Source organism: Eurytemora carolleeae, unplaced genomic scaffold (assembly GCF_000591075.1).
Source record: "Eurytemora carolleeae unplaced genomic scaffold, Eaff_2.0 scaffold221, whole genome shotgun sequence".
Taxonomy (NCBI): domain Eukaryota; kingdom Metazoa; phylum Arthropoda; class Copepoda; order Calanoida; family Temoridae; genus Eurytemora; species Eurytemora carolleeae.
The window spans coordinates 227,810-247,139 of NW_019396278.1; the positions used below are offsets into that span (position 1 = coordinate 227,810).

General features: G+C 34.7%; 2 protein-coding genes across 3 annotated transcripts; both read right to left on the reverse strand.

The window, feature by feature from the left end:
- Positions 1 to 3,686: 3,686 nt before the first annotated feature.
- LOC111700017 (dnaJ homolog subfamily C member 25 homolog) lies at positions 3,687 to 9,188 on the reverse strand. Its single transcript, XM_023470825.1, has 10 exons — positions 9,101 to 9,188; positions 8,711 to 8,844; positions 7,703 to 7,843; positions 7,348 to 7,429; positions 7,116 to 7,187; positions 5,998 to 6,101; positions 5,543 to 5,647; positions 4,722 to 4,851; positions 4,153 to 4,265; positions 3,687 to 3,858 (listed from the first exon to the last, which is right to left on the reverse strand). The coding sequence occupies exons 1-10, from the start codon at positions 9,155 to 9,157 to the stop codon at positions 3,792 to 3,794; spliced, it is 1,005 nt and encodes a 334-aa protein (XP_023326593.1). The 5' UTR covers positions 9,158 to 9,188; the 3' UTR covers positions 3,687 to 3,791.
- Positions 9,167 to 19,309, reverse strand: LOC111700018 (beta-1,3-galactosyltransferase 6-like). Of its 2 annotated transcripts, none has more exons than XM_023470827.1 (14): positions 19,219 to 19,309; positions 17,835 to 17,896; positions 17,535 to 17,583; positions 16,965 to 17,064; positions 16,502 to 16,575; positions 13,586 to 13,659; positions 13,354 to 13,447; positions 12,849 to 12,931; positions 12,506 to 12,609; positions 11,872 to 11,964; positions 11,072 to 11,131; positions 9,981 to 10,058; positions 9,740 to 9,779; positions 9,167 to 9,454 (listed from the first exon to the last, which is right to left on the reverse strand). In XM_023470827.1, exons 1-14 carry the CDS (start codon positions 19,244 to 19,246, stop codon positions 9,440 to 9,442), a joined length of 954 nt encoding a protein of 317 aa, XP_023326595.1. In that variant the 5' UTR covers positions 19,247 to 19,309; the 3' UTR covers positions 9,167 to 9,439. The 2 variants fall into 2 exon arrangements, with proteins under 2 accessions (XP_023326595.1, XP_023326596.1); XM_023470828.1 differs by lacking the exon at positions 16,502 to 16,575 and adding an exon at positions 16,750 to 16,814.
- Positions 19,310 to 19,330: the final 21 nt, after the last annotated feature.

The following is a 19,330-nucleotide window of genomic DNA, read 5'->3' on the forward strand; positions in this document are numbered from 1 at the left end:
ACCCTGATTTTCTGGAACAAGGACCAACTAAGGTTCCGTGACCATTGTGCGGAAGAAAAATGTATCTTATCTGGAACCTTTGGCTCGGGAAAGACGTTGATAGTGTTGGAAAAACTAAAGATTTTATTGGAAAGGGGAGAAAAGGTTCTTGTTATATCCTGTCTGCTGCCCTGGGAAAAAGTATCCACTATTTATGAATTGATGATGAGACAGAAGATTCTGCGAGAGAACGATGATCAAAAAGAGAATGATCAAGAGAAGATTGATTCAGAGAATAGTGATCAAGAGAAGATTGATTCAAAGATTAGTGATCAAGAGAAGATTTATCCAAAGAATAGTGATCAAGAGAAGATTGATCCAAAGAATAGTGATCAAGAGAAGATTGATCTAGAGAATAGTGATCAAGAGAAGATTGATCCAGAGAATAGTGATCAAGAGAAGATTGATCCAAAGAATAGTGATCAAGAGAAGATTGATCCAAAGAATAGTGATCAAGAGAAGATTGATCCAAAGAATAGTGATCAAGAGAAGATTGATCCAAAGAATAGTGATCAAGAGAAGATTGATCCAAAGAATAGTGATCAAGAGAAGATTGATCCAAAGAATAGTGATCAAGAGAAGATTGATCCAAAGAATAGTGATCAAGAGAAGATTGATCCAAAGAATAGTGATCAAGAGAAGATTGATCCAAAGAATAGTGATCAAGAGAAGATTGATCCAAAGAATAGTGATCAAGAGAAGATTGATCCAAAGAATAGTGATCAAGAGAAGATTGGTCCAAAGAACAGTGAGCAAGAGAATACTGAACAAGAAAGGGTCAGATGCATATTTTACAGTGCCCAAGAGATATGCAAGAAACAGAATGTTGCTGTTACAGAGGCAGACTTTTACTCAGTGCTTAATCAGTTCATCAAAGAAATGCAGGAGGGGAAGGAAAAAATATCAGCTGTATTAATTGACGAGTTTGGAGACAGCATGATGAAAACATATATTCAACAGAAAAAGAATATGAACATGGACATCCTATTGTCTGTAACTAATTCCCTGTCTAAGACAGTGAAGTCGAATTTACTGATATCTCTTCATCCGCATTGCAAAATATGCATAGCAAGTTTAGAAAACATTCAAGGATACACCTGTATACAACTTAATACTGTGATGAGAAATACAGAAGTAATTGTTGAATATGACCAAGCTATGCAAGAGAAACTAAATTCTTCTGAAAGGAAAACTACTGCAGTTCTAGGACCTTCACCTTTTTACATCAATAACTCTGGAGAAAACTTTTATGCTGATACAATGGCAAAGGTTTGCGAGAAGGGCAAGAAGTTCGTTTTAATTCCTAATTCCGATAATATTGATGGAATTGATTGTCTCAAGGTTAAAGCTGAACTAAAGAAACTAGACATTCAAGTATATGAGTATCTGAAGAAAGATGATGAGAATATTCTGAATGAGTTTCTGCCAGCTGAAGAAGGATGTCTGATTACTAACTACAAGTGTATGAGGGGAGTAGAATGCACAACTTTGCTAGTCTATATAGATGACCGGTACGATGATGTTGACTCAAGACTTCTACGAGCATCAACAAATTTAATAGTTGCATCACTGAAGGAAGGTATTCCATTTAGAGAATATCCAGACACTGAGCATAAACGTTTAGAAGGGTCTGTCAAGGATCCCCTTCTCTACTCCAGAATAGTAGAGTTATTGCTGGAAAGGGCAAAGGAATATATTTTTGTCATTGATACACTAGGGCATACACCAAGGAAACTACTCATTGAAGCGCTCAAGAAAAAGAACCAAGAGCCTCCAATAGAATTTAGAAATGCAAACACATCCATTGAAGAAATTCAAAAGGCATTAATCCCCCATAAGAGAAGGATGAACGGGGTGATATGCTGGATAGGATGTGTAAGGGAAGAACAGTTAAGGTCGCTGGCAGAAGGAAAACTACTTATTTGCATGTACCAGGATTCCAACCCACACAAGTATTCACAGCCAGGATTCTTTATTCAAATTATCTATAAAGATGCATGAATCTGTAATTAGCAGTTGTAATAATTTTTGTTTAATCAAGTTTTACATGGCCGAGAAAGTAAACCCATTGTAAACATATTTTTCTGATCTACAGAACGTACCATATCATATTAGATCATCTCCAAGTTTTAACGCCAAAATACGGACATAATACTCGAAAACCTTATCATGTTCTGCAAGAGTTTTTTTTATATTAGCCTTATTCAATTATTTAATTTGATTCATTATTCTTAAATTTTCTGATTAGTCCCGAAAATCGTAATTTATAACCCATTAACGGTCTAATATGATGTGGGACACCCTGTATGTAACGTATACAGCTAAAACTTAAGGTTTCAATGTAAAGCTATTTTATTCAACTGCCTGGAGAAATCTTTGGTTTTTTCCTGAACTGATTTATGAATACATTTGTATTGTACCCATGACATTTTCTCAGATTTTTTATTTTCATTTTGATTCGTACAAAACATTGAATATTATTGACAAAGGAAATAGGTTTTTGTCAAAAACTCTATTTTTTATCCCTATATCTTTCTTTGCAACCCGTTGATTTGATATTTCAAACTTTCAATTCTGTTAGATCAACTAGTCTAACTTTGAAAAGAATAATTATATACCTATAAAAGATGACATGTATAAGCTTTCTAGTAAACTTTGATAACAAAAAGTGAATAAAAAATGTGTATACATGTGTCTTCGTATACATTGTAAAACAAAAAACAAACAGAAAGTTCGCTATTTTTAAAAAAAACGTTTGACGTTTAGAAGATATAAACAAACAAACAAACAGACACCCAAACAGACAAGCAAAGTACATCAAAATATAGAAGATTTGAAGTTTTGGAATTTTTTATTTTGAAGTTTTTACCTAAACCATTGTGTGCGCGCTTATAATGATATATTTGAAGTAAATGCACAAATGTTCTTTAATTAATAACAAATCTAAATAATTCGTGTTCTTGATAATAGGTGTTCTTAAGATATAAAATTCAAATGTTAAGCAATTTTCTATCATCTATCTTATGACAAGGCCAATTTGGTTGGAACCAGGTTTTTCAGTCCGAATTTAATGAATTTGAGCCGCGTCTCAAATCCACCAAGAACCGGTTTCAATTTAGCGGCGACTTAAATGTTGAAACATTAAATACAATTTTAAGAGGAACCAACTATTCTTAAGCCGCGTCTCAAATTTAAGCCGCGGCTCAAATTCTTTAAATTTGGCCTCTAGCTTTATACATATAATGTAACTAAAATCTCGAGTTAGCGAATTATGGGTATCCACTGATCGCGAATTTTCCATAAACTTAGGGTTTGGTACCAAACTACCAAAAAGTATAATAAATTTGCTTCCAATAAAAATTTTAGTTTGGAAGACTCCCTTACTCTCAATCCTTTCTTTGTGTTCTGTTCGACAGTCGACATAAATTGAATTAAATTCTGAAGAGAAGGTTCCGTGACAATGTGTTTTTATATCAAAGAGAGTAAAAACTCACTCCATTCAGCATTTTGTTTATTCAACAGAGAAATACTTTTTAACAAGTGAATAGATAAGTTAAAAAAGGAACTAAACTAACGTAATTTAATCGCATTTTTAATTTAAAGAGTACCCCTGATTATCCGAGATAAGTTTAAAGGCTAGAAATATCTAAACGTTAGATAATTGTTTATTTTACAAGTAACAAGAAATGTGAATAAATCTAAAACAAGGAAAATGTGTAAAATTTGTTTAAAAGATAAATAATAACAAAAATTTATGAATCGTCAAACGTCATTCTGTCCCCGCCGTGGTTCTTCATGTACCGCCGATACTGCTTGTACCTAAACGTAAATAAATCAATTAATCAATATTATAACCAAACAAGATACAATGAGAACCAGAAAGTAAAGGAATAGGAAGACGACATGATAGCAATACATTATACCAAAGTACATTTGATGTCGTGCAAATAGTTTTAAATAAAATTTAAAACAGACTGTTTTGAAAAGAATAAACTAAAGCTAAAAATTGATGTAAATAACGAATATCTATAAACATAAAGCGAGAATTTTGCTCGTCATTTTCATATCATTTAAATTGTAAAAAAGGATGACGGGGGGGGGGGGGGATTGTACCTGCCACTCTCCGCCATTTTAACCCTCATCTCTGCATCCTTCTTAGTTTTGTATTCCTTGAAATTATCTGGTTTCCACAATTCTTTCTCAAGCATATCTTCCACTTCATCCTCCTTTACAATAAAACATCAGGACAGGGGCGTATACAGGATGTAATCAAGGGGAGAAAAAAAGTTTTGCCCTCGGCCCTCCTTAAATGTTTAAGTCCGGACCTTCTAAAAATTTGATAAATATTACGGGTTCAAGGGTAAACACAATTTGTTGGTCTTTAGTTAAGTAAACAAATCTGTAATAAAAAATGTAACAAAAATAACTTATAAAGCGTGGGATGACTATATTATGTATCTTCTATATATAAATTCTGTTTGTCTGTTTGCATGTCCGATCATAACTCATGAAACCCTTGACCGATTTACCTAAAGTTTTGATTGGTAATCACGATAGAACCACAGGAATTTGCTCAGCCTAAGCTTGGGTTTAAAGTTCTAAGTTGAGTAGGTTGACGTTTATTGGGAAAACGTGGTTTCCAGGTAAAGCTGGATTTCCAAGCTTGTGATAAAATATTTTACCTCCATATTATCAAACTGTCCCTGGCTGACCCCCATCAGCTTCCTGATCAGATGGAGTTGTTCATCTCTACCGTACTCTTCCTTCTTAATGTAGAACCTCCACACCCAGCTCATGTACCAGTATATGTACCTAGGATACAGGTATATAGTTCATGTACCAGTATATGTACCTAGGATACAAGTATATAGTTCATGTACCAGTATATGTACCTAGAGTACAGATATGTAGTTCACGTACCAGTATATGTACCTAGAGCACAGATATATAGTTCATGTACCAGTATATGTAACTAGAGTACATATATATAGTTCAAGTACCAGCATATGTACCTAGAGAGTACAGATATATAGTTCATGTACCAGTATATGTACCTAGAGAGTACAGATATATAGTTCATGTACCAGTATATGTACCTAGGATACAGGTATATAGTTCATGTGCCAGTATATGTTCCTATAGTACAGTAATATAGCTCATGTACCAGTACCTAGAGTACAGGTATATAGAACACAGCTCATGTACCAGAAAATGTACCTTGAGTACAGGTATATGAAGCCACATCATGAACCAAGTATTATACACTATACAGGTATAATACCCAGCTCATGTACCAGTACATGTTCCTTGAGTACAGGTATATAGAACACAGCTTATGTACAAGTTTATGTACCTAGAGTAACTTTAATGACACGTTTAAATTATAGATCCCAGACTTTGCACCAGTATACTGTACTGCGCGGTAAATGTACAGTGTACACCGTTGAATGATGTACTATACTGTACAGTAGAAGTAAACAATGAAAATGATCAATGTATGTACCTGACAGTACTGTAAGGTAAAAGTACAAGCTGAATCCACAAGATATCTGTATAATTTGGTTTAGCATAACCTCCTCTTACGTCCATCTTGTCTGCTACAACACTCCTTAAACAGTAATCTTTATTGTTCTCTGCCCCAGTCCCCCAATATTAAGTTTACGCCAACAAAAAGCAAAAGAGCCGATAACTTTTGACTGCAGTGCTTATTACTACGTACGCCTATGCAAAAAAAACCTCAAATGTTAACTGTTAACTAAAAAAAGATTGTTAAAAAATTCATAATTAAAATAAAATTGCGAGCATTTTTTTTATTTAAAAATTTGAATCAGTAATCTGGAAGAAATGTATTCGGATTCGGATCCGGTTTTTTAAGGACGGATCAAGGAATCCGGATCCGCGTCAGAATGAAATAGATCCCAAGTAGTCTGCTTGTGAGGTTGGAAACAATATTTCTACCTGATTATATTTTCCTCTTCTTCTTTTAATTCTTCCTTTGACTTTCCTCTATCTGCTTTTTTATCCTTCTTTAACAACCCCTCCGCCTTGGCAATCTCAGTTGCCTAAACAAGAGGCAGATATTTATGTGAAATCAGGGGGTGGCAATGTGCGCTTGATTAGATATGGATTAGACCCTTTGAGAAATCGGGTCTAACTATAGTTCGGTAGTAAGAATAGAGTACGTTTAAGCCACTATATTGATGTTTACAACAAACCTTCGAGTGGGGGAATGCACTGCAGTACGATATTTGTTTATTAAAATTTATTTCAACTAGAAATTCAAGGCGCTTAGCGCCCTTCTTTCTAGCCTTAGAGGGCGCTTCGCGCCCATCTTCTAAATTAATTGTAAACATGTTCTCTTTGTGTACATCGTAAAACTAAACAAAAATAATTCGCGGATTTTTACAAAAAAATTCGCGGATTTTCAAAATTTTAAAAAATTTAATGACGATCGAATTTTGATAGAGACAAATATTTGAAATTTTGATGATTCATAAACCTTCCCTGGGCTCCCTAGATGTCCCACAAAAAATTTGGGCCCGATCGGTTCAGCCGTTTTGACGTTTAATGGATACAAACAAACAAACAGACAAACAAACAGACAGACAAACAAGCCAAATTTATATATAGATTCAAAACTTCCTACACTGAACATGCGTTATTGCTCTGTCAACTGTTTTGATATGAATGATTTTTCTGCAACTATGATACATAAGTTTAAAAAGGAATGGAGTGATCTGAATTTGTGTAATCAATGAAACGACAGATATTTAAAAACAATTGTTTGATGTGAGGTCTACATGTACATGCCCCGCGTACTGCATATACAGATTAAACCGATTTGCATGACCTATTGGATAGAATCGATCTATATACTGTTTTATCTACGTGTAGAACGTTCACTCAAGGATACCGAAAGAAGACTATTTCTGAGTATTTATCAGATCAATCTAATAAATAATTAGTAGCTTAGAACCCATGACAAAGCAAGCAATATAACTTTGTAAGCTTCTTGGCGACCATTTTCAACCATCAATGCACATTTACGAAAATATTTATTTTGAATAATTATCCACCTGAATTCTGTATTTAGGAACTGCGGCCAAACATTTGATTGCTTCATTGTAATTCGCCCAGGAGAAATAATACTGATCAACAGAAAATCATCATTTTCATAAGACTTGAAAATTATTGTTGCGACCAGAAAAAACATATGACTCTGAAAATAGATCCTTCCAACCTTCCTGATCACTAAAAAGGTTATTTTTTTTTATGTAAATAATTTAATTAAATGAAAATTTGATTTCCCTGTGCTGCTGAGATTAAGGATATTGTGACCGCTAACACTAGCCGGACATCCACCTTGGGACCAACACGTCGGCGGTAGTATCTGTAAAGTAAAATTGTAATTTTTCAGAAATACAGCTTCTAACTAATTTAATAAATTAGGTGATTTTAGAGAACCTTCCCCAAATCATTCAAACGTCATTTTTTGTGTTGCTTGTCCATAATTCCCCCCCCCTCGCATTTAAATTTTCATCGCCATTTTGAGCCGTTTTCCCCCCAGTGATTTTTGTATTTCCCCACCATTTTGATTTCTGTTTGTCACTTTAGCTCGAGACTTTGATCTTCGTATCAGAGTAAAAAGTATATAGTTGTGTACCTGTAGTAGTTTCTCCACATCTCCTCTGGATGCTCCAACATATAATCATATTCAGTTCTACTCTCCTCGTCCCTCAGGGTCTCATACGCCGTGGCAATCTGCATAAATTTCTTCTCCGCCTCCGCCTTATCCTCCTCATTCCTTTAAAATATTACACATAAATCAGACATTTTAACACAGTACACACAATCCCGTCATTCTAAATAGTACACTCCGACACTCATAGTTTAGTACATGTAACATCGCAATTATAAAATAGTACAAGTAAATCCGTATCATTAATAAGTACACGTAACTTCGCAATCTTTAAATAGTTTAAGCATCTCATCTATTATAAAATAGTACGCATCATAAAGTACACATAACACCGCCATTTTAAATTCTTAAAAAGTAACTCCGCCATTACAAAATAGTACACGTAACTCTGCAATCATAATATAGTGAATGTAACTTCTTCTAAATTTAATATTTGTTCACATAACTCCGACATCTTAAAATAGTTCAAGCACCACCGCAATTATAGATTAGTAAAATTAACTCTTATCTTAAAAAAGTACACATAACTCCACCATCTTAAAAAAAGTACACATAACTCCGCCATCTTAAAAAAGTACACATAACTCCGCCATCTTAAAAAAAGTTCAGCAACTCCGTCATTAAAATATGGTACACGTAAATCCACCATTATAAAACAGAACACGTAACCCCGCAGTACAAAGGTAGGCGATTTTATCAATATAATGAAAACGACTTTCGATTTTTATTTTTATTTTTATTTATATCAAGATTTTTAACAGCATGGATACATAAAAACATAGAAACAGAGAGAAGCTGTCAATTTAAACAAGTAAAACAAGTTAAAAAATAAAACTTAAATAAAAGTCGTCTTCATTATATTGCTAAAATTGCCTAGCTCTGTATTAAAATAGTACACACAACTCCGCCATTTTTAAACAGTACACGTAAGAACTCTATCTTACAATTACAAAGATTTATATTTAAATTTACCTGAACATGTCTGGATGCCATTTTCCTGCAAGTTTTCTGTAACTTTTGCCAATATCTTTCTTGGTAGTGTCACGTGGGAGGCCCAGGACTTCATAACAGTTCATATTTCCACAATATATATCTACAAACTCATCCTAGACAGATCGATAGATTTTATATCTATAAAGATACAGAGGTAAGTAGGTAGATGGGTGCAGAAAAATAGAAAGAAAGATAAATATAGAGAAAAAGATCAACTGCGAATAGATAGAAACCCAGTTGTGCTTATTTTGTTTAAAAGTTATAATTCACATGATATCTTAGGAAACTTTGCTTCAAAACTTTATAATAAAGATAACTTTTTTAGTTTTTATTTACTCAAAAAGTATTGAAGTAATAAGTATAACGTACCTGGGCTAAAACCAGAGAAATACATAAAGATACAAATATCACAGCCAGTTTAGTCATTTTATTCACCTGAAAATATTAAACGTTTTTCATTAATAAATAAATATACAATTTCTGAAAAGCACAACAAACCCTGAAGTGTACATAAGAAAAAACATTCATTCTACATGAGTCATATGAAAAATAAAAGATTTTAAAAATTCATAGAATAGAACTTTTGTACAAGTAAGCACCAGGACAGGAGGACATTTTATTGCAGGACTTCTGGTTCAGATAACAAGTGTTTTATGACGTCAATTCACACTTCAGTTCAGCAGGACGTTCAAAGTAGGACAAAGACAACTAGCGGACACAGCACTAAATATTAATGGAAACTAAGGACGTGTAATCTTTTAGGTTGCTTCTCTTTAAAATAAATGTAATGATAAATGGTAAGTAGCGGACACTGCACTAAATATTGCATAGGAAACTTGAACGTGTAATATTTTTAATATTTTTCTTTTTTAAATAAATATAATGGTAAATTGTATAACTAGCGGACACCGCACTGAATATTGCATGAGTGTAATCTATATAAGTTTCTTTTTTCTCTTATGTAATAATAAAGAGTAACTTTGTGTTAATTGTACTGTTTCCAATTTCCTGTGAGGGTGGTAGTTCCCAGTTATACGCGTAGGATTTTCTAAACATATAAAATTCTATATAATATAATATAATACAATTTTAACTCATCCTTCAGGAGTGAAGACAAAAATAGGCATTTGAAGTGTTTATAAATATAAAAAGCTAAAAATATTAACTTCAAATTTGCAAAAAAATCGTGGACACTGCACTGGACAGAAAAAAAATCGTAAACTTTTAACAAAATGGCCGCGTCCTTTACCTGACCACCTTTTCCTGTTTACACAGCTGTTTCCCGCCGGATATTCTACTCCAAAGTTCCCGCATTTCATCAGGATTTCTAAAACAATCTGAGCTGAGCGGGGAACTTTTAAATGGGATATTCTTAATCCCGATCGGTAAAACAATTTGAAGATTAATAATAAATAATAAAAGGAGAACATGCATTATTAAATCTGGAGATTAAGAAAAAGAGAAGATCAAGCATTGATCTCGATATCCACCAACCTAGAGCTCTGGGAACTTTAGAATGGGATACCTTTAATCCCGACTGCTTCATCCGAATATCCAATGTGGACACTTTTAATTTCTTTCTTAATCCACTATTTTATTTGATATAGTACAGAAAAATAAAAACCGGTTTTTCAAAATTAGCGAGTTCGGAGCACGATCATTTGCTATCAACTCACTTGCTATCAGCCTCACTTGCTATCCCCTCATTTGCTATCAATTCACTTGCTCACTTGCACTCAGGCCTCAGTTGCTCTCGCCACACTTGCTATCCAGCCTCAATTGCTGTCAGGTCAATTAGCTATCAGGCCTCACTTGTAAAATCTCTACAGAATTAAATGTCGTCTTTGTTCAGAGTATCTCCAAACCAAATGCGGAATGACGAGGTGGCAGAACTTTTAGTAAAATGAACCTTTGAACCTTTGAACCTAAAATCTTAAACCTTAACAAGTCTCACATTATTTATTCTAACGAAGAATTATGCTAGGATCAAACCTCGTTGCTACTCAATATCCTCGCATCTACCTCACACTCCGGAGCACCCGTGTTCTGTTTATTCTGTCTGTATACTCCTAAGCCTCTACTGGACAGACTGATTCTAAGCTCAACATTCGGATCATTGATAGGTACTAATTTGATTTATATGTGTCCCTGTGATCAACGTAAACAAGCTGTTACTTAAGTAAAGGATTTAAAGAAGCACTAAGTGAACCAATAGTCAAACCCTGCATTTTTATTCTTGTCCCGGATGCTCATACCAGACTGCAGCGCAAGAAATTCTATCCAAGATAAACTCGCAAAGCATAGAAATATTTCCTATTATTGTCATTATCTAACGCTTACCTATTCTGCATTACCAGGAAGTTGTTCAAACAACCTCGACTCTGCCATTCTGTATCAAACCTTAAATCAAATTAATATTTGGGAATTTGCATCAGATTTAAGTTTCAGTTCGCAGTTTGAAGTCCTTTCTAAACTTTCATCTTGAATCATAATCTCATGAGTTGCCAAAAAAATTACAAATTTTGAAAAATGTTACCACAATTAAATTACATAAATATGGATCAATGAATCTCTACAACAGCGAAACGATATCTTCAATGTTTTGTAACGGTGATTGTTTTTCTTCTTCTTACCTTTCATCATGTACCCTGGTAACCTGTGCACCAGCTAAACCTTTCATCATGTACTCTGGTAACCTGTACAGTGTACATCAGCCAGCCATGTACCAACACTTGCCTTTAAGCATGTACTCTCTCGTAACCTGTACACCAGCCAGTCATGGACCAGCACTTACCTTTCATTATGTACTCTGGTAAGCTGTACTCCAGCAAGCCATGTACCAACACTTACCGTTCATCATGTACCCTGGTAAGCTGTACACCAGCCAGCTATGTACCACACCAACACTTACCTTTCATCATGTACCCTGGTAACCTGTACACTAGCCAGCCATGTACCAATAACAACACTTACCTTTCATCTTGTACTCTGGTAACCTGTACACCAGCCAGCCATGTACCAACACTTACCTTTCATCATGTACTCTGGTAACCTGTACACAAGCCAGCCATATACAACACTTACCATTCACTATGTACCCTGGTAACCTGTACACCAGCCAGCCATGTACCAACACTTACCTTTCATCATGTACCCTGGTAACTTGTACACCAGCCAGCCATGTACCAACACTTACATCTTCGTTCTTGTACAGTTTTAACATGTCAGCAGATCTAGTACAATAAAGTCTATAAATATGTATATTTGTTACATATGTAAAAATAGAGCACAATCCAGTAACTGAATATTTATTAGAGATTTGGAAGGTTTTAATAATTGCTCATCAGTGAATGAACGATTTTTTGTACATTTTGGTTGCTTGTTTGCCACTTGGATTCGTATTCGTGGATCGGCAAGTTTGCGGATCCGGATCCAAACCCAAGGACCTAAAATGTTATAGATCCGGATCCAGGATCCGTCTTGTGAAAAATATATTTGGAGCATGCCTTTATTTTTTTAACTAAAAACATTACAAAATGTCTCCAATTTTTTTGTATGCTAAAACTTTCTTAACCAATAAGAGTTCAACGAAATTATTTGATTAGTCAAATTTTGAGCATTCTGTTGTAAAAATATAGGTCAGAACTTGTAATCCTCAAATTTATAAGTGTCCACATTTGAAATTTAGATCAAGCATTCAAGAGTAACAAAAATCCACACAAAAGTTCCGATCTGAGATGAGACCAATCCAACATTAAATTATTATTAACCAACCTAGCAATATGTTTAACCAGTCTCCAGCCCAACCCATATCCTCCACCCAGGGCATAGGGTATATATCGGTCACACAGGTCGTAACTCACTTCAGCCCATTTTCCCTGGGTAAAACTAGATTTAATATAAGGAATTTTACCGTACACTAAACATTTCGCAGCTTAAAAAATAAAAATTTTCCGAAAATGTGAAGCAAAAAAAAAATGAATTTACAAATTCCCAAGATGTGAGCATTACTGGTAAAGATACGCATTTGCTTTGTTAAAACAATTATTTCATCAATAAAAACTTTATTGAAGAAGACACAAGAAAAAAAATTTGAGAATAAAAAAGGAAAAAATACCTGTTTTAGAACTGGAGCACGTCCATCAAAGAATCCCCAGTACAGTAAAGGGTTCTTGTACATAGGTTTCTTAAGCTCATTATCTATACAAAAAATGTGGGTTGGTAGATTTAACATTTATATAAAAACATTTTAACTTGACGCAGTCCATTGTTTACATGACATACAATAGGAAAAAAGTTCTTTTTGCTTTAGCTTCGCATATATTATTATGTTTAAGTAACATCACAATGTTTCCAAAAACAAATTCTATTATAAAACTTTTAAGAAAATACAATTTTTCATAATAAACAAACAACTTATCACTTAGAAAAAAATTGAAATCAAGGAATAACATTTTTTACTTTCGTATGGGACAATTGCAACTTAAATCAACGTTAAATAGATTAAAGGGGGGATTTATAATCATTCTTTACAAGATATTATCAACATCCTTGCGCCACTTAAACAAAAAAGATTATGAGAAAAAAACCGCTTTTTTATTGATATAGTGAAAAAAACTAACCTAAAAGATAGGGATTGATAAAGGTATCATCATCAACCTTCATCACAAAATCAAATTCATAACTTTCCGCGGCAACCTCAAACATTCTTAGAACCTAAGTTTGAAAAAAATTACATGGGAAAAAATAAAAAGTAAAATATTAATACTTGATCTTAAAAACTCGCAAGTAATGCAAAGTTAAACATAAAAAAAATATTTTGATGAATAATTTAATGATTCTATTTCTTTTTACCTTATCTGCTAGACTAGAATACTCTTCCTTCATATCCAGGAATATCAAGTCCTCGTATTCAACCTTCTCAGCCTCTAGAGATAATTAATGTAGGGGGAGTAAGTAATCATAAGGAAGTGAAATCTACAGGAGACCCCATTTTGGGCCCCCCAGACTGCCCAGGCAGCAGGGTGCACTGCCCCTCATCATATCCAGGAATATCAAGTCCTCGTATTCAACCTTCTCAGCCTCTAGAGATAATTAATGTAGGGGGAGTAAGTAATCATAAGGAAGTGAAATCGCAAGAGGTCCCAATGTGAACTCCCCCAGACCGCCCAGGCAGCAGGGTGCACTTCCCCTCCCCTGTTCTAACTAGACCTTTAAATCCCCATCATTTAGTCCAAAGCTAGAGAGTATTTATTGATAACTAAGACTTGACGCGTTAACCCTGCTGTTTCTTATTAATGCGACTTTACACCTTAGGAAACAGTAAACCAGTCTTACCGGGTAGGATACAATGTTTCTTAGAATAGTGGACTTGAGATTAGTTTACGACCTAATCCTTACAAGAAGATGTGAAGAGATTAGCTTACAACCTAATCCTGTGGGTGTAAGAGATTAGTTTACGACGTAATCCTGAGATTATTTTACGACCGAATTCTTAAAAGAAGAGGGCCAGAGATTAGTTTACAGTCTAATCCTGAGGACATAAAAGATTAGTTCACGACCTAATCCTGAGGATATAGGAGATTAGTTTAAGACCTAATCCTTACAAGAACAGGTTCAGATATTAGTTTACAACCTAAAAAGAAGAGGAACAGAGATTGGTTTAGGATTGAATCCTGAGGAAATCAGAGATTAATTTATGTCCTAATCCTTACAAGAAAAGGTGCAAAGATTAGATTACGTCCGAATCCTGAGGATGTTTGAGTTAAGTTTACGACCTAATCCTTGCAAGGTGAGGTGCAGAGATTAGTTTAAACCTAATCCTGTGGATGTAAGAGATTAGTTTACGACCTAATCCTTGCAAGAACAGGGATATAACAGATTAGCTTATGACCTAATCCTGAGCAAATACGATATTAGTTACGACTATTCCTTACGTTAGAGATTAGTTAATGAACTAATTCGATGACAAAGGAGATTAGTTTACGACCTAATCCTGAGGACATTAGATATTAGTTTACGACCTGATTCTGAGGACATAAGAGATTAGTTTACGACCTAATCCTGAGGACATAAGAGATAAGTTTACGACCTTATCCTGAGGACACAAGAGATTAGTATAAGACCTAATCCTAAGGACATTAGATATTAGTTTACGACCAAATCCTGAGGACATAAGAGATTAGTTTACGACCTAATCCTGAGGACATTAGAGATAAGTTTACGACCTGATCCTGAGGACACAAGATATTAGTTTACGACCTGATTCTGAGTACACAAGAGATAAGTTTACGACCTAATCCTGAGGATATAAGAGAGTAGTATAAGACCTGATCCTGAGGACATTAGAGATTAGTTTACGACCTGATCCTGAGGACATAAGAGAGTAGTATAAGACCTAATCCTGAGGATTTAAGAGAAAGTTTACAACCTAATCCTGAGGACATAAGAGATTAGTTTACGACCTGATCCTGAGGACACAAGAGATTAGTTTACGACCTGATCCTGAGTACACTAGAGATTAGTTTACGACCTGATCCTGAGTACACAAGAGATTAGTTTACGACCTGATCCTGAGTACACAAGAGATTAGTTTACGACCTGATCCTGAGGACACAAGAGATCAGTTTACGACCTGATCCTGAGTACTCAAGAGATTAGTTTACGACCTCATTCTGAGGATGTAAGAGATTAGTTTACGACGGCGACTGGATGAGAAGCAGGAACACAGATCTCTCTAGACTCAACCTTAGCCTGGAAAGTGGTTTACATTTCAAAGGCATGTTGATGATTCAAGAATTAGCAATTCTGTCACTCTGGGTTTGGCAATGTCAGGGAACATGATGCTAGGCATTAGAATATTAGAATATTAGAATATTAGAATATTAGAATATTAGAATATTAGAATATTAGAATATTAGAATAAAGAATAGATTCTGAAAGCAGTGGAAAAAGTGTCCTGGTGTTAAACACTGAGAATTTGTCTTTTGAGGAGCCTAAATATGTAATCAACCAAAGAAGGGATAAACCTATTGAGGAGCTTAACATATATTGTTTACATTGAGACTTTGTCTTTTGAGGAGCCTAAATATGTAATCAACCAAAGAAGGGATAAACCTATTGAGGAGCTTAACATATATTGTTTACATTGAGAATTTGCCTTTTGAGGAGCCAAAATATGTAATCAACCAAACGAGAGACAAACCTACGAACATATTGCCTTAGAAATGTTGAGCAGAGAGTATACTGTCCAATTGAACCCGAAAACATTTGTTCCCTGGGAGTGGGTTGAGAATGTCAACCTGAGGCAAACTCAGGTTCCCGGAAACCCTACACCCGTGTTTGCTTGCCCTCAGAAATAATTAATATAGAAGAAAACCTGAGCGGATTTAACAGAGTCTCCCAGGCGTGTATAAAATGCGTATCGAATGGGGGGGGGGAGGGTACTGATGGGTGAAGTCGACTGGGGGCCAGAACACCCCCAGCGATTCTCTTTCATAGATTAATAATGAATAAGAGTAAGAAAAAAGGTTCAATCTAAAATCCCCCCCCCCCCCTCCCGGGATTGGAGACCTAGGGCCGCCCACTAAAGGGGTTCATCTTGAGATTTTTGACAGGTGTCTGACTTAGTGGCAAATGTTATGGATTAAAATAATAATGTTGCAGAATTTATAAACTATATTTTGTGGCAGATTTCATTGACTTGGATACTATATGAGTCACATATCTTGGACTTTTGCCCTATTTTTGTGAAATATTTGAAGTACGTGCCTGAATGATTTTTAGTAGAATTTGTTAATGTACAATGTTCGCCTTTTAGACTGATACTAGCCGACAAGTCCAATCCGCGCAAGCATTAGTCATTAGTCATGTTGTATGCTAACTTCTAGTGGAATCCTTTATTTCTTTATTTAAAATGGATCGAAATATAGGGTGGTCTTTTGAACAGCCTTCATTCATTGGTATTTTCTAATTAATCCTACTTCTGTAACTCAGAATAATTTATTATTAAACCCCACCTAGATCCTTCAACTCTGTTCTTGATAATCCTTGGATCCCAACAACAAAAAATCCTCGCATATTCCTAGAAATTAACTTTATTACTCAATAACTACTTGCTTCAAGTTTACTTATTAAATGCACGAACTGGCAACATTTTGAAAAAAAAACCCGATGTAATAACAAAAGCGCAACAACATTTATTGATCTTTTTTTTCATGCCCAATGACCGGACCTGTGTGAAAGCCAGGTCTCCCTGACCGCTGCCCGCTTCTCTGTGTTGAACGGGGCAGATACAATGAGGATAAGAAGATCAACATTGCCCTCCTCTTCTCCTGGAATAAAAATAAAATTAAGAGAAAGACAGAGACCCAGATAACAAAAATAAACATGAACCAAACCTAGAACATAAACTAGGAACAAAAACAATAAAACCTTGAGCAAGATCGAGAAATAGAAAAGAACAAGAACATTTAAAGAACAATGACAGTTAATATAACAAAATGAATAAAAATAAGTTTTCACTACGTTCAATACTTAAAAAAGGATTCATTACCCTTACAAAATCTCATTTAACGACTGGGGGCCCGAATCAGGAGAAAGATTTGAAAGACCCCCCCCCCCCCCAGGTTGGAGAACTCGCAATATACAGATTATATATTTCTCTTTGTAAAAGAATATTTCAAAAATCCCAGTTAAACAAAGTGTAAGATTCGACCTAGTTATGTTCATAATCCCGAAAATGGGCTGTTTAGAGGGAAACAATCCTTTTAAAAGAGAAGGTTGAATAGTGTATAGTATATACCTCTGAGAGATTCATGTTTAATCTCGGATACAGACGAACTCTCAGAAATCTGAAAGAGAATTTCATTATCTTTATGAAAATCAGAAAATGTGACAGAAAAATAAAAAAATTAATTAAACTCTAAAAATCTTTTTGTAAACTTTTAACAAAAATATAACCGACTTTAATAACCTAAAGACAAGTGGGTGGGGGTTTCCAATTATTAATAAAAAATTGCAGTTACCCAAAGAAAAACTTGATTTTGATAAATTGCGATGTTTTGATAATCATAATCATATTCCGCTTGCACAAAAAATAAACCTGATTTTGATTGAAGAGAGAGGAAAATAGAATGCCACAGAAGAATGTAAAAACTGGAACAACTGAAAAATACGACTTATTTTTTTTCAAGCTATTCAAAATATTGAAATGGTTAGGTTCTTCTATCCAAAATATTGAAGTGGTTAGGTTCTTCTATCCAAAATATTGAAGTGGTTAGGTTCTTCTATCCAAAATATTGAAATGGTTAGGTTCTTCTATCCAAAATATTGTTGTAATTTTTTTATACGTTCTGTTATTTACAACGTGCAGAAAAATAACTTTTAAAATGATAAATCGGGGATCAGATTAAATGAACAAGAAGTAGCTGATCTGTGTAGACGTAGTTCAACATAAAATCTTGGGCGCCGGTTCAAACTAAAGAAAGTGGTTGGACCGCGTCTATGCAGTTCAACCGTGTCTCGTAATTAATAAAATCTGATCCCGGGAATTATTAAAAGAATTTTTGACTCCTCAGTTTACAAAATATATCTAAAAATATGCCACATTAAGCGCCAGAAATAAGAATACGTTTTTGAACCTTTTTGCGCATGCGCGCTCCTCATTTAGCAACGAAACGCTAAAATAATTAGTGAACTTAATAATTCATTTTCACTAGTGGGCGCGATGAGGCCAATTTTTCAAAATTTGTTGTTCTTTATGTATGTAGTTAGTTTTGTTGCAGATGTTGAACTCGAGTAGGCGAATACAAAAATCTTAACACTGTAAAGGTTTTAAAAAATATCTTCTAAATGGAGATAAATATTACTTTGGGCTCAGTGAGACAATTTTTAGTAAACAGACAGCCCGACCTTTTAATATCTTAACTCCAATCATGACATTCAGTCATTAAATTGTCAAATTAGATCCGAGATTCGGCACTTATAAACTATGTCTTGTTTCTCAGTTTTTGTTGACCAATCCAATCTGCAAACAAATTTAAAATTTAGTTTAAGTCAATCCACATGCCAAGAAACCCCGATTGATATTGAAAACTGTGTTAAAAATGCTTTTAATTAAAATCTCTGAAAACAATATTTTACGGTAATTACCAATTGAGTAGCGCGCATGCCACAAAACATGTTTGGGTGGCGGTGATTAACAAAAGAGGACTTCTGCACTCCCCCCTCCAACTTCATTTCACTGATAGCGATAAGTTAAAGGCAGTTACGTTCACTTGCCGCGTTGAATTACAAGAAGCAGCATGTGCACGTAACTTCCTTTGACTTCTGGCTTGATTAATCATTAAATTAATTAGGACGGATTGAATATGGAAGAATGAGTTTAACTTTTCCGCCCACTTTAAAACGCAGCTCAGATTTCCCAACTCACTTCACAGAACTAATTTCGTAAATACACTTCTTGAATCTAAGAGTTCAAGTCTCACCAATGCGTTGTAAAGACACTCTTCTCATCCCTCCGCATGCTGTTTCCTCACTCAGATTGACAAACGCTTCATTACTATGTTCTCAATCGCGCCATTTTATCTGTTTGAAAAA

Excerpts from the sequence above, each read along its gene's own strand:
- LOC111700017 (XM_023470825.1), bottom strand. The coding sequence starts at position 9,157 with ATGACTAAACTGGCTGTGATATTTGTATCTTTATGTATTTCTCTGGTT. Across the intron at positions 4,266-4,721 it reads GACAGTTTGATAATATGGAG|GAGGATGAAGTGGAAGATAT; the intron begins GTAAAATATTTT and ends TTTATTGTAAAG. Across the intron at positions 3,859-4,152 it reads AAAATGGCGGAGAGTGGCAG|GTACAAGCAGTATCGGCGGT; the intron begins GTACAATCCCCC and ends ATTTACGTTTAG.
- LOC111700018 (XM_023470827.1), bottom strand. The coding sequence starts at position 19,246 with ATGAGAAGAGTGTCTTTACAACGCATTG. Across the intron at positions 17,065-17,534 it reads TAAACATGAATCTCTCAGAG|GAGAAGAGGAGGGCAATGTT; the intron begins GTATATACTATA and ends TTTTTATTCCAG. Across the intron at positions 16,576-16,964 it reads GAGACCTGGCTTTCACACAG|ATTGGACTTGTCGGCTAGTA; the intron begins GTCCGGTCATTG and ends ATGCTTGCGCGG.